At 41.3% G+C, this 13,213-nt stretch overlaps 2 protein-coding genes across 4 annotated transcripts in view; one reads left to right on the top strand and one right to left on the bottom strand.

Annotated features, from left to right (window-relative positions):
* The first annotated feature begins 5,181 nt into the window (after positions 1-5,181).
* LOC132112137 (insulinoma-associated protein 1b-like) lies at positions 5,182-7,327 on the top strand. The gene has a single exon (XM_059519718.1). It carries the CDS (start codon positions 5,298-5,300, stop codon positions 6,630-6,632), a length of 1,335 nt encoding a protein of 444 aa, XP_059375701.1. The 5' UTR covers positions 5,182-5,297; the 3' UTR covers positions 6,633-7,327.
* Positions 7,328-10,034: 2,707 nt separating this feature from the next.
* LOC132111815 (ral GTPase-activating protein subunit alpha-2-like) overlaps positions 10,035-13,213 on the bottom strand; it is a 180,876-nt gene continuing 177,697 nt past the window's right edge. For 2 of the 3 annotated variants that reach the window (XM_059519423.1, XM_059519426.1), the window contains 2 exons: positions 13,151-13,187; positions 11,130-11,256 (listed from right to left, as the gene is read on the bottom strand). In XM_059519423.1, coding sequence (XP_059375406.1) covers positions 13,183-13,187 — 5 coding nt within the window. In that variant the 3' untranslated portion in view covers positions 11,130-11,256; positions 13,151-13,182. Of the gene's footprint in view, positions 11,257-13,150; positions 13,188-13,213 lie in introns of all 3 variants that reach the window. The other variant, XM_059519420.1, reaches the window with a different exon arrangement.

The raw sequence follows: 13,213 nt of genomic DNA, 5'->3' as shown, positions 1-13,213 counted from the left end.
AATGTTGTTTAACTTTTTTGTATTTATTTAATTTTTTTTTGTTTTTTGTATTGTTAGCTTTTTTCAGTGTTGAAAGCTGTCATCCATAGGAAAGAAAACAAAACTGCCCAGTTAACATCAACATAAAAAAGGCAATAGTACATGCTAAAATGATTATTTTTATTGATTTTGTTAAACTTGGTTTTGCCTTTTCCTAGTTTATATGGCCTCTGAAGATATGAGTTATGAAGGGTTATAAGCAAAGGTTGATGTTTTGGCAGTGTTAGTTGCCACACTAGGCCTATTGATGCAGACACTTGGGGGTGGGCTCCTCTGACCTTTTAACCTTTTGAACAGTAAGCCACCATCCTCTGCAACCGACTAGAACACTCCAGTAATCATCCAGCAACACTCTGGCAACCACCAACAAACCCTATCATGGCGACTAGTGCATGGGCAATCACCACACACCTACATTTTAGCATATAGTAGTCTCATTTTCTAATTTCTTCTGTCCTCATTTTTATTCACAATCCATTATAAAGCAATGATTTTGAACCTTACAATAAGATAAAATATGACATGATTCAAAAAAGATTATGAACAACCAACATAAGTAGAATGAGAGTGGGTTTTTGATTCATCTTATCACATTCCTTGTAATCTCCATCAGTCCACTTAGACCCTTACAAACCGGTTGATCATGTGATTGATGGAGGCACTGCATCACAAATCAGCTCTGAGGATGGAGAGCAGCACATGGAGAATGCTGGTGATTAATGCACCCATCATGTGAGGGAGAACTAATTTCTACACAATTAGCATATCGCAGATTGTCTCAGATGACACCCTGTTCAGACCTCAAGGGTCATGATACTGTGTTCATATGGAGAAAAAAAAATCTGAACTGTACAGACAGACAGACAGACAGATTCAAGCAAAAGAAAACTGATGCTAACACTTTAGTTTAGGGACCAATTCTCACTATTAACTAGTTGCTTATAAGCATGCATATTACTAGCAAATTGGCTGTTTCTTAGTTCTTATAAAGCACATAGTCTGCATGAGCACTCTGTAGATCCCTTAACCCTACCCAATACCTAAACTTAACAACTACAGATATAGAAAAGAATCACCCCCTTTTAAAAGAATCACATTTTGTTGCTTTGCAGCCTGAAATGAAGACAGACACAGTTTGTGTTTTAACCAGCTGGATTTATTCAGTGCAACTTATAACATCCAAGTGAAAGATATAACACCAACGTGTCAGAAAAAATAAATAAAAACCAGAATCACTGAGTTGGCTAAACCCACTTACCACGTTGTGTCAGTATTTTGTTGAACCACCTTTTGCTTAAATTACAGCCTTCAGTCTGTTGGAATTTGTCTCTACTAACTTTGCACATCTATACTTTGCAATATTTGCCCACTCTTCTTTGCAGAACTGATCAAGTTCAGTTCAATTTGATGGTGAGCGTTTGTGGACTGCAGTCTTCAAGTCATTCCACAGATTTGCAGTGTCTCAGTCTGGGCTCTGACATGCCATGCAAGACATTCAGCTTTTTCTCCTTCAACCTCTGTGTGCTCAGTTTCGCTGTGTACTTTGGGTCATTGTCATGTTGGAAGTTAAACCTTCTTCCCAAAAGAGATTTTTTTTTTTTTTTTTTTACAATTTGCATTGTATGAATTCATGCAAAATCACCACATCATAAAATGCAATTACATTATCTTATGAGGTCAGGCTGGATTTACTGTCTTGATTTTATATTAGAATAATCCTGATTCCAGCATGACTAATATGTTTTATTACTATGGATATGAGCTAAAATACAATCTCAATGGACAGCTTGCAGATGTTGAATCTCTTTAACTAATTCTCCATAGTGTCATCATCCCCACCACAGCCTACCGTGTCAACCGACCTGCGCTAACTAAGCCTGGGTCAAAATCTTTGTCATATCTAGTTTAAAGCAGATGTAATGGCATTGCCTTAAGCTAAGTGTCTGAGCTCATTTACAAGGTCTTATTATGCAAGCCACTCCCTGACGCCCACAGTCTAATTAGGCCTAAATTAATTTGAGTCCAATCTTTTATGTCTCTGTCCCAGGCTGTACCACTTCCCTCCATTTGCAGAATCATATTAATGCTTGTGTGGGAGCACTACTGCTGCAGATGAAAAGACTGATACAATTAATTAAGTCCTGCCTCTGTTCTTGCCTCCTGTCGGCAGAGAAACGATAAGTGCAATGGGCTGCCTGTTATTAACCCCATTATATGGGCTAATAAGCAAGATCATATACAAATCAAGGATAATGCACAATTATACGGGAATGCAAATGATGGCAGCTAACGAGCTGTGTGTCAATGTTGAAAATGCTTTGTTTGGGACACGCGACATTCAGCTTTCTTAACACAGCCTCTTTTATTTATGTGCCTGTGTGAGCGTCTGCATAATTGCATGCTGCATGTGCTTCCAGTGAGTGTTTGACGCTGTTCCTGCATCCTCTTTATTCAGTGTCAATGCGGTCAAGACGTTCTACATTTTAAAAAGGTTCTTTAACATCCATGGAACCACTGCTTTGCACAAAAGGTTCAAATACAGTAGAAACTGTTTCTTCTGATTGTTTTTCACACAACAAAAGTGGTTCTTTTAAGAACTGAAAGGTTGAAAAGTTCTTTTGGGAGCCCAAAATGGTTCTTCTATTGCATTGTTACAACTAAAAAAAATCCACGTTTTTAACTTTTATTTTGCAGCATAAAGGTTATTTGTGAAGCAAAGGGCTGCTTTCAGAACCATGGACAGCAGCCATTGAGTCCCAGTGTTTTCCGACTGTGCAGCACTCAAATGCCTTTAGCTTTGCTTCAGACGTTTTATTCATGGTTTCATTTGGTAATATAGGTATCATATTCTTAGGCTGGCTCAAATGTATGCATGCATTCTCAGTTTATCATGACTGATTAACAAGCTGTGCTTATCCTTTTGACAGAATATCTTACATGTCTTCACATAAACCAGAAACTGACCATTTAGCTTTTCTGATTTAAAGAGTTCTTCATAAACACTGGAAAGTTTAAAGAACACAAAATACTCATGTAGTGTTTTGTGTGTTTGGTGCAGTAGCATGAGCCAGCCTGTAGGAGGAGCAGTGCAAATGACCCTTACAACACATTGCCGAATAAACCCTAATACTGATCAATTAAACATTTAGATTTGATTATTAGTTTGAACTGTTCAGAGAGTGCATATATGTTTAGGAAATCAACAAGACTTTGAATAACTTTATATACGTTTTAACTCCTCAACACAAACAATAGCCAAACCTATTACTCACACAGATATAATAATGCCTGTTCTAGTCTATGTTTTACCTTTGGCATTAAACCACCGGGCTTGTAAACACATATGGCTTTCGTTACGATGCCCACATTTGTTTTGTTATGAGTTTAGAGTGATATGTTGATAAGTCTTTACTGTGATCGTATTGAGAGGGGGCTAGTGGCCAGTTGGGGAGGGGCACGCGCCGGCCGAGCAGCTGTATGCAAATGAGACGCGACAAGCACGCGCCACACAGCAAACACGCGCAGATACAGCCGGTGCGCATGCACACAATCTCATTAAAATGCCATCGAAGTGCATTGTGTTGGGTAAGACCTAGATAAAAAAACCTTCACAAAATGTTAACACAGAGCTAAACGTGTTCTAATAAAGGGAAATCAGTGAAGAGTCTGAAGTTAAGATCAAGTTAAATATCAGATGAGCGCAAGTCCAGTTGGGTGCAGATAGGCTACATGATTTAAGCAGAACTCTAGATGATGTTGGGAACTTTTAGATGGCGCAGCGCAACTATGCATGTTATAACTTAGGAACGTTTCAGTCTCGTTTGTGGTGTTAAACTCCGTTAGTGTTGTAATATTTGTGAAACTGCAGGGGAGAATAGTGACAGGGGCATATGCCAATGCTTGAGCAATTATTTGACTCGGCCATACTGCAGCTTTATGCTAATGAGGGGAACAATAGATGAATGCAAACCCGTGAAACACGCCTGTCCAATTTTGCGCGCAAAAGAGAATTTAAAGCAACTGTTTCACAGAGTATAAATACGATTCTTAGGTGCTGTGATCTAAACCTAAAGTCTATGTTAGAGCTTTCAATACTATGCATTTGCTGACATATAGTCAACTAATTTAGAGTACTGGAATCATTTGGAATTCAGTATTTCATTTCTAACTTTGACTCCTTTTTCTGTGCTTATGACAGAATAGTAAACGAACACATTTCGTAGTTTGAAGAGCATCAGTGAAGTGAATACTAGTGAACTTCATGTACGTTGGAGCCATATTTCAAGGAAATATGTGCAGCTTGGGCTGCAATTGAAAGCGTTAAAACATTCTGGCACACGCTTCAGTGTCTGAAGTTGTCACCGGTCATGGTGGTTTGAAGAAATGTAATGATGGCTGACCCCTGGCTTGACCTCGAGGTCAGTGCTCATCTTTGATTGCGTCCAGCACGCGTCTCTCTTTTGGCCAGATTGCTCGTGTATCCCTGTAAAGGTCAATTTGCTTTTCAAAGGCAAAAAAGCCTGTGACGGCCGGCCAGACGCGGCTATTGTGTTGAGAGATGAGGGCTTCTTCTGATGACTTATGCATGCCCTCAGACAGACGCGTGGCATTACAAATCTATTTAATGTCCAGATTTGCAAATACAGGAAGCACTTAGGACTTACTTAGCATTATTGTTTCATACGCGCTAATTAATAACGCGCGATGTGTAATTCTGCGTTGTGGAGCTGCTTGTAAATAGTCAATGTAGTTAAGTACACGCTATTATTTACACGAAACACGCGTGAAATGGAAACTTTAAACCGTAAACAGACGACACAGACACGAAACTGTTTCCCATCTAAATTATGTTAAGTTGTTTTGCATATATTGCATATTCTGAAGATGACAACGATGATGACAGTGAGTGACATTTCCTTCTGTGCTCCACAGCCGCGGCACGCGCTCCTCTCCATACATCTCCATCACACCGTGAATAGAGGGCAGCGCGCATTACTACAATAAAGGCCAGGTACATCTGCTCTGTAGCGCCCGGTCCGAGTCTCTCAGCCCTCCCACGGGCAATTCCACAGAGATCCTCGCTCGCTCCTGATTGGATGAGGACGGAGCGACGAGGGGCGAGAACAATAACATCATTCCAGCTTAAAAAGAGTGCAGCTATGCGTTGAGGAGCAAAAGCATCTCTCAGAGGGAGGGAGGCGGACGGCACGTTTGTGGCTCTGGATATTCTAGTTGTGCCTTGTCATCCTCGCCTCATCATGCCCAAAGGATTCCTGGTGAAAAGGAACAAGAAAGCAGCGCTCGTTTCGTACCGGATACGCTCGGATGAGGATGGAGGATCCGCTCCAGAATGTCAGATCGCGCCGATCGCCGCGTCTCCACCCGCGCCCAACGCCCCCAAGCCGGATAGCATCACCTCAGCCTTCCCGTCGGACGGAGCAGAGGCGCCGGTGTCGGTCCGCAGCGCCAGGCCGGTGCAGTTCGGCAACCCGGAGATGGTGTACCAAGCCCTGTACAGCCCCACCCGGCCCATCAGCAAGGAGCACGACAGGAAATATTTCGAGAGGAGTCTCAACCTCGGCTCGCCTGTCTCTGCCGAATCGTTCCCGACTCCCGCCTCTCTCACCAGCCTGGACCATCATCTTCTGTTTGCCCCGGTCGACTTAAAAATCGGCACCAGCAACAGTAACCGCGGCGGAACGGCGCCCGTCATCCGAACCGGCGCCAAAAGACCTTCTGACGCCGCCGAGCGTAAAAGCAGCAAAAGCGTCAAGAAACCCAAAGCCATACGCAAACTCAACTTCGAGGACGAGGTCACCACATCCCCGGTGCTGGGCCTGAAAATCAAAGAGGGGCCCGTGGACCTCAAGCCCCGAGCGGCCTCGGGCAACACCAACAAGCCCCTGGGGGAGTTCATCTGCCAGCTTTGCAGAGAAGAATACTCGGACCCGTTCTCTCTGGCACAGCACAAGTGCTCCCGGATAGTGCGGGTGGAGTACAGGTGTCCCGAGTGCGAGAAGGTCTTCAGCTGTCCGGCGAACCTGGCCTCCCACCGGCGCTGGCACAAACCGCGCGTGCCGAGCGCGCCCAAACAAGCCCTCCAGCCCACCAAACCGTTTACCGAGGCGTTCCCCGGCGACAGAGACTCCCCGAGTCCAGGTCTGTCAGAGTCCGGCTCTGACGACGGGATCTACGACTGCCAGCACTGCGGGAAGAGGTTCAAGCGCCAAGCCTACCTGAGGAAGCACATCCTGGGACACCAGGCGCTCCAAAATCAGCTCCTCGCAAAGGCTTTGCGCACCGCGGAGAGCCCCGACATCATGCCCTCGGAGGACAGCCAAAGCCCGGCTCCGCTCAATCTGAGCCCCGCGGACTGTCTCGCGTACCCGGCTTGTGGAGAGAAGCTGCCGAACCGGGCGAGTCTGGAGCGACACCTGCACCTGCTGCACGACGACTCCCAGTCGTTTCCCTGCAAGTTCTGCCCTGCCTCTTTCTACAGCTCGCCGGATCTCACCAAGCACATCAATAAATGCCACCCCACCGAAAACAGGCAAGTCATCCTTCTTCAGATGCCCGTGCGTAACGCCTGCTGAAGACGAACCCACACATAATCTATCCTTTTAGAACGATCTCTTTCTTCATCCAACCCATTGCTAGAAAAGTCTGGAGAAATGTATTAGTTTGGTCCTTACAAAGGTATTTTTCTAGAACCCTTGCACACATGGTAATGTAATAGCTCCTAGACCTAAGATATGTTCCTGTACCTCTGCCTTGAATTCACATGCTGCGCGTTTCACGTCTGTAGCTTTAATCCAGTATGTGAATTACGGGACTCTCTCTCTTCGTACTGAAAACTACATCAACAAATCTTGAAAACTTTCCCTTTAGTAGCCAGAAATGCCTTTAGTGAAAAACATCAAACTACTGCCTTAAGAACTCTTCAGTGTAATGATTGTTTCTGAATGTCGACACACAATTACAGCTTACCATCATGATGTAAAATTATTGTAATATGTTTATTCGTAATATTTTATTTATTTATGTATTTATTTATTTGCAATGGCTTTGTATAAATTATTGTGTGACTTTTCTCCCGTGTCACATGTTGCAGTCGAATCGTTGTGTCGAGATCATCTTGTCTTAGGTTTTGTGCGCTCTCTTGAAACGTGAAGCTCTTATAGATGCAATCTTTTTCTACGTACAGTTTATTTTCCTAAATGTTTGCTACCTAGCGCTTTATATGTGCGTCCGTGTTGTCTTCTCAAATAAAATATTTTCAAAATGAAAACGCTTCTATTTCGTGCATATTTACCACAGAAAACCTCCGTGTACTATTTGTACAATAGTTGATTTAAATAATACAGGCAGTTATTTTAGCTGAATATGAGAACTGTAAATGACAACGAATATAAGGGGACATTAATGGAATTCCAAGAGCAATTTACCCCGTACAGACATAAACGTTCTATGCCATATTCATCTATAGATTTATACAAAGTTAACAGAAATATTTGTCTTTAAGAACAAAGCAGGTGTGTAAAAGTAATTCTGTGCAGTCTACTTTACTACAACAGTTAATGAGCAGCATGACCAACTGTTATTCCACAGGTGTCAAATGCTCAGATGATATTAAGCCAACCTCTGGCAAATCACAGCTTTACAGTTTCTATCCCAAACCGCTTCCCATGCTTTAAATGGCAGCAGTATTGATTTTGAATTGGCCAGGTCATGCAGAAGTCATCATGTAAACTGTGCTTGATCAATTAAATAATGCAATTGGCCCACTCTAAATTTAGCTGAAATCATGTCAAGGGTGACAACAGACTTTATAATAATGAACTCAGAAATGTACAAGGGCATTAGCATCCAACTGTGCTGTGCCTGGGTCGTACATCTTTTTTATTTTTTCCCCATGAAACATCTCTAAAGATGCAACCAATCCAGTCAATAAAAAAATGCATAAGAAAAATAAGCTCAAATAACAAAGGCACGATCAGGGTGAAGTTTGCAAAACTTCTAATTGTTTGAACTTATGAATCCTCTGTGCAGATTATTTATGTGTAAAGTTCAGTTCATGCAGTCTCTTGATTCAGTTTATGCAAAACCATTACTTCATGTATACTTATGCAATTGGCAAGAAAATAATAAAAAGAAATATCATACTTGTTTTGTTCAGATTTAGTGCGCACACACATAGTCAGTAATTAAGTGCTAGTGTGCTGGAGGCCACCTGCATGAGCTGTAGGTGTTGGAGCATGTGCACCTGTACTCTGGTGAGGAACGCGTCTGTGCTCGTGGAGCAGCAGGGGAGACAGATGGGAGTGGGGTCAGGTTACCCTCAATATTCCCTCGGCTCCAGCAACAGAACAACCTCTAACCCTGAGCATCACTTGCATCCACTCGCTTGAACACACAATATGGCCATGCACTCTCTCACTAGAGCACAGAGTCACGGATGATTTCAGACACACATGTACAACAGCCCATCATCATACAGTTTCTCCAGGTCAGAAGCAGGAAAGCGAGGTCAAAATCAATGTTGTATTTCATGCACAAAACACAGGGCTACAATAATGACAAAATGTGACTTCATTTCATGTGAAGAACGTAAGTTGGTATTTGGCAGTTTTTTTGAGTGACAGATTTTTTTTTTTTTTTTTTGAGTGAACTATCTCTATACAGAGGAGATATGGGTAGTTGACAGAGTATATTTGTTTAACTTTTTATTCAATAATAAACATTTAAGTAGACATTTTATGCATGTCTATTTAAGTTATTGTAACTGGTAGTAGCCATTAATTTCAAGATTTCAACCATTTTTATTTTTGCAGTACAATAAAACACATTTTTTTTTTGTAATTGAAACAAACAGTACTGGAAAATATTTTATCCCAAAAAAAAAAAACCCTTCAATTTCTATAATTCAAATTGTCATGTTTAAATATTTAAAAAACTTACTAGAAATTTCAGAGTGAAAACTCTTTAAGCAAATCCTGCACCACACACACGCAGATATATATATATATATATATATATATATATATATTCTCCCAGAGCATATTTTTATGACAATTTTTTTTCAGTACAAATCAAATGTTCCAGCATTCGCTCATCTGTTAAATTTGTAAAATGCTGTTAATTTTAATACACAGAAATAGTTTAAATGAAATATAAAATTGCAGACCAGTACACAGCAACGAGCCATAAATCATGAAACAATGAGAAAAATCCAGACCAACCAAACGCATATAAACATGAACTTCAAATCGATTTAATTAATTGTTTTGATTTCTTCACATTTCTAGTAAAGATAAAGTGATTACTTCTATTAAAAACGGTCTGATATGTTAATAAGTCATGACAAAATCTTCAAGCTTCAATGTCTTATACAAAGATTATACTACAGGAATTAATATATTTATACCCTTCAGAATTTAGAGCATTCAAAGAAGAAAAAAGAAAAATAGACAATATACAAAGCTAACAACTAAGCCTACAACGAACATGTCATAATTAGAATCTAGGCCAGTTGCAGTATTTTCAACTAAAAGCCTATTTCAAATCCACATCATCTGAGTTGAGATTTAGATTCAGGTTGAATCTGGGCTGTCGGTCTGCATACATTCATCAGTGTTTTTCATTCAGAGCATGGTACTTAGACAAAGACAAGTGTTCAGGTAAGGCAAAGTAGTGCAACATGTGTCCTGTTGCAGCCTGGGCGGAGCCTGCAGCGTGTGCAACACCTGGCCTCCATGACAACCAGGACGGGTCTCTACGGGAACAGAGAGGGGCGCCAGGGCGTTGGCAGGAGAGAGAGAGAGAGAGAAGCGCTGGCATGCTGCTGCTATGGTAAAGGGCACTCGGAGAGGCACCCGGGAATCTGGGAAGCAGCTGGAAAAGAACCCCCCATCCAGCATCTAATCAGACAGAAGCAGCTCTCACAAAACCCAAACAATCTCATTCAGTTTACTCCAGTGAAATGTACGACTCATTGAGAAAGTGTGAGATCAATTAAACAACGGAAGAAACCACAACGAAAACCCTAAACTCAGAAAATCTGGACAGGTATTACACAGGCACTGTGCAGGCATCAGCTTCACCTGAGGCACTGGAGGATTTCCCTCCGTTTAGTCAGGAATAGTACGATGGCAGATATTTCTCCATATATATATATATTTATCTATACACACACAACCTGACAACATACGTATATATAATCAAATCAAAATAAAAGCAATGTACATCCAAATACAGAGGGAAGAACGGAACAAACATCGATCTACTGCATCTTTACCACTGGGTGAGTGCAAAATCATTGGAATGTTGGAGTAGAATTACATGACAGGAATGGGAGACCTTCAATTAGCAAATTAAGAAGCTTAACATTCATGCTACACCTCAACAGAATTACAAACAATGAGAGCCTTTTTGATTCAGCATGTTGCATAAATACGTTCCATAAAATAATCAAACAAGTCACTTAAAAGTAACTCACAATAACAAAAGAAATTGTGATGTCATTGCAGTCTGTTGCCCTTCAGGCATCACTGATTATGTTATGAAAGTAGTAAAAGCAGACTCTCTCTTTTTTTGATGATTTAAAAGTGCATCTCAGTGCTGGGATGAGTCTCTCCCATATGCATCAGTGATTGGATTTTCAGTGTTTGACATGAAGAAAACCTCAAAGAGCTGGACAATGAGCATATTAAAAACTATAAAGCCTCAGAGTATTTGAAATGTTTCGTATTATTCAGTTGCTACTCTGTCGTAAGGCCATTTTTGGGACAATTGTAGATCTGAATGGGTAAATCCAATCCAAATGCAGCACTATTTAGAAAATTGCAATGAATTTCACATTTGAAGATTTACTTCAGCATAACTGCAGTTTCTCTTTCTTCACGACAGGTGAAGCTACACACGTTTGCGACAACAGTTGCATCTTTCACTGCTACTTGGCTTCGAAAAGGAAAAAAAATGACAGGTGGAAAACATTACGGTCAAATGCTAAATTCATCCACACAGTTTAAGGACAATGCTGTCTGACGGCCGGTGGAAGTGTTCAGTTGGAGGACTTGCTGATGGCGCTGGCTGAGCGGCGGAGCTTTCCAGAAACACGGTTCTTAGAGGCACGGGGTATAGTGGGCGAGACCTGGTCGCTGGAGTCATTGGTCATCACAGTAACACTGAGGTCAGTGCTCGTGCTGCAGCTGAGGGAACCTGGGAAGGGAGGACATATTACAGGCAGAGTGAAGAATAAGCCACAATGACCATTAATACCCTTAATGGTATTAATAATGCCATTACTGACGCAAGAAACCTCTTCTGATAGAGACGGATATGAAGTGGAGACTGAGTAAAAAGCTGAGAACTCAAAGTTAGCCCATCAACCATTTGACTGTTAATTGCAATAACTGTCATCCTACTAAGCAGTTCCACTTTACTGCAGTAAAAAAAAAAAAAGACATATGCAAAATATGGATTCTGCTGGTGATCTGAGATACTGGTACTCCAGAAAGCATCTAAATTAAACAAGCTTTCTGCTTTGTCAAGATGGCATCTGCTCGGCTATTTTCTTTCTTTCTTTTCTTTCTTTTTTATGGGCATCTCAAGTTTCTGCGAGCAGATGGTGTGGGGAACATGCTCTCATTGGAGAGGACCTCCACTCCAGGGCTTGTTTGAAAGAGGGGGAGGAGAGCGGAGAACAACAGTCTCAGCATGTGAAAGGAGCAGGGGAGGAGTAAACGAGTGCAGGGTGCTGTCCGTTCCACACGTCCACAGAGAACATCTCAGGAGGACTCGGGATGCCAGCAGAGAGGATACACACTTACCCACAGGTCCCTCCTCTCTAATGCTGATTGAACTGTATCGCACCAGGGATTTTCACCATTTATGGATTCAAGAGGTGACTGGCCGTCTTATGTTTCCACACTGCAGCTGAGCCGGGTGGAGAGCGTAAAGATCCAGAAGTTCTCATCATCACAGTGATTGACTAACTGTCTGATCCTCAGATTTATTTTAAGCCAATGAGGCGTGTCAATCAAATCAATCATGCAAAACCTGGGAATTTTTTTATTTTTTAATTGGGGCTTTATATGTGCACATGCATGTACATACATATATATATATATATATACATATACACGCATACATACATACACACACACAACACACAGTGTTGGGGGTAACATTACAACTAACGCAAGTTACGTAATCGGATTACTTTTTTCAAGTAACTAGTAAAGTAACACATTACTTTTTAATTTACAATTTATTTTTGTAAATAACAAACAAACATACAGATTTTGATGACTCAAAGCTGCAATAATTAAATAAATATACTTTGTTTTTAATCCCATTCTATTAATCAATTTGCTGCTGATGATCCAATTCAACCAAACTAATAAGCAAAAAATGTTACATTTAAAAAACTAACATTTCTTTTTTATTGCTGAAGAGTGGAGTGCATTCTACTGTACAAACGTGAATTTACATTTCCTTTTGGTGTGAAAGAGCTTTTACATGTCAAAAATATAACTTTTTATATTATAAGCAAACAAGCAATCATAGCCCAGATTTAAAAAGTAACGCAAAAGTAACAATGCATTACTTTCAATAAAAAAATAATTAACAGCATTACTTTAAAAAGCAACTTTCCCCAACACTGTGTGCGTGTATGTGTGTATATATACATGTGTGTGTAAAGTAAGTGGCCCTCATTCCCATTGACTCCCTATAGCAATCCAATTAAAAGCGTAAGTGACAAAGACATTATCCAGTAGGGCAGGTGTTAGTGTCAGATGTGGCCTCAGGCAAACAGACATACGCCATAGGACAAAGCAACAGGAGAAAAGAGGGGAAAAAAGAGAATAAAGCAGAGACATGCAGGAGAGGAGGCTGGAGACCCATTCATGCTGCTACTGTGTTACGATTTCTTCGCTGGCGTCCATAATCAGAGCGCGCTCAGAACAGCCAGCCCCAATGCAGCTCTGCCTCTGTGTTCCTTAAAAGCTCCGAGCAGATGCAGATCATTAGTGAAAATAAAGAGGGAAGATGAGTAGACAAGCCGGGGAAAGGGGGCGGGGTCTCTGTGACTTCAGACCAAGACTCTTACCTTCGGTTACTGTACTGACACCTGTAACACACTTAATCTACAGAGGGAGAGAAAACAAATGGA

This window comes from Carassius carassius, chromosome 31 (genome assembly GCF_963082965.1).
Source record: "Carassius carassius chromosome 31, fCarCar2.1, whole genome shotgun sequence".
NCBI classification, from domain to species: domain Eukaryota; kingdom Metazoa; phylum Chordata; class Actinopteri; order Cypriniformes; family Cyprinidae; genus Carassius; species Carassius carassius.
The sequence above is the reverse complement of the archived record's forward strand: the minus strand, read 5'-3'. Positions and strand labels throughout refer to the sequence as shown.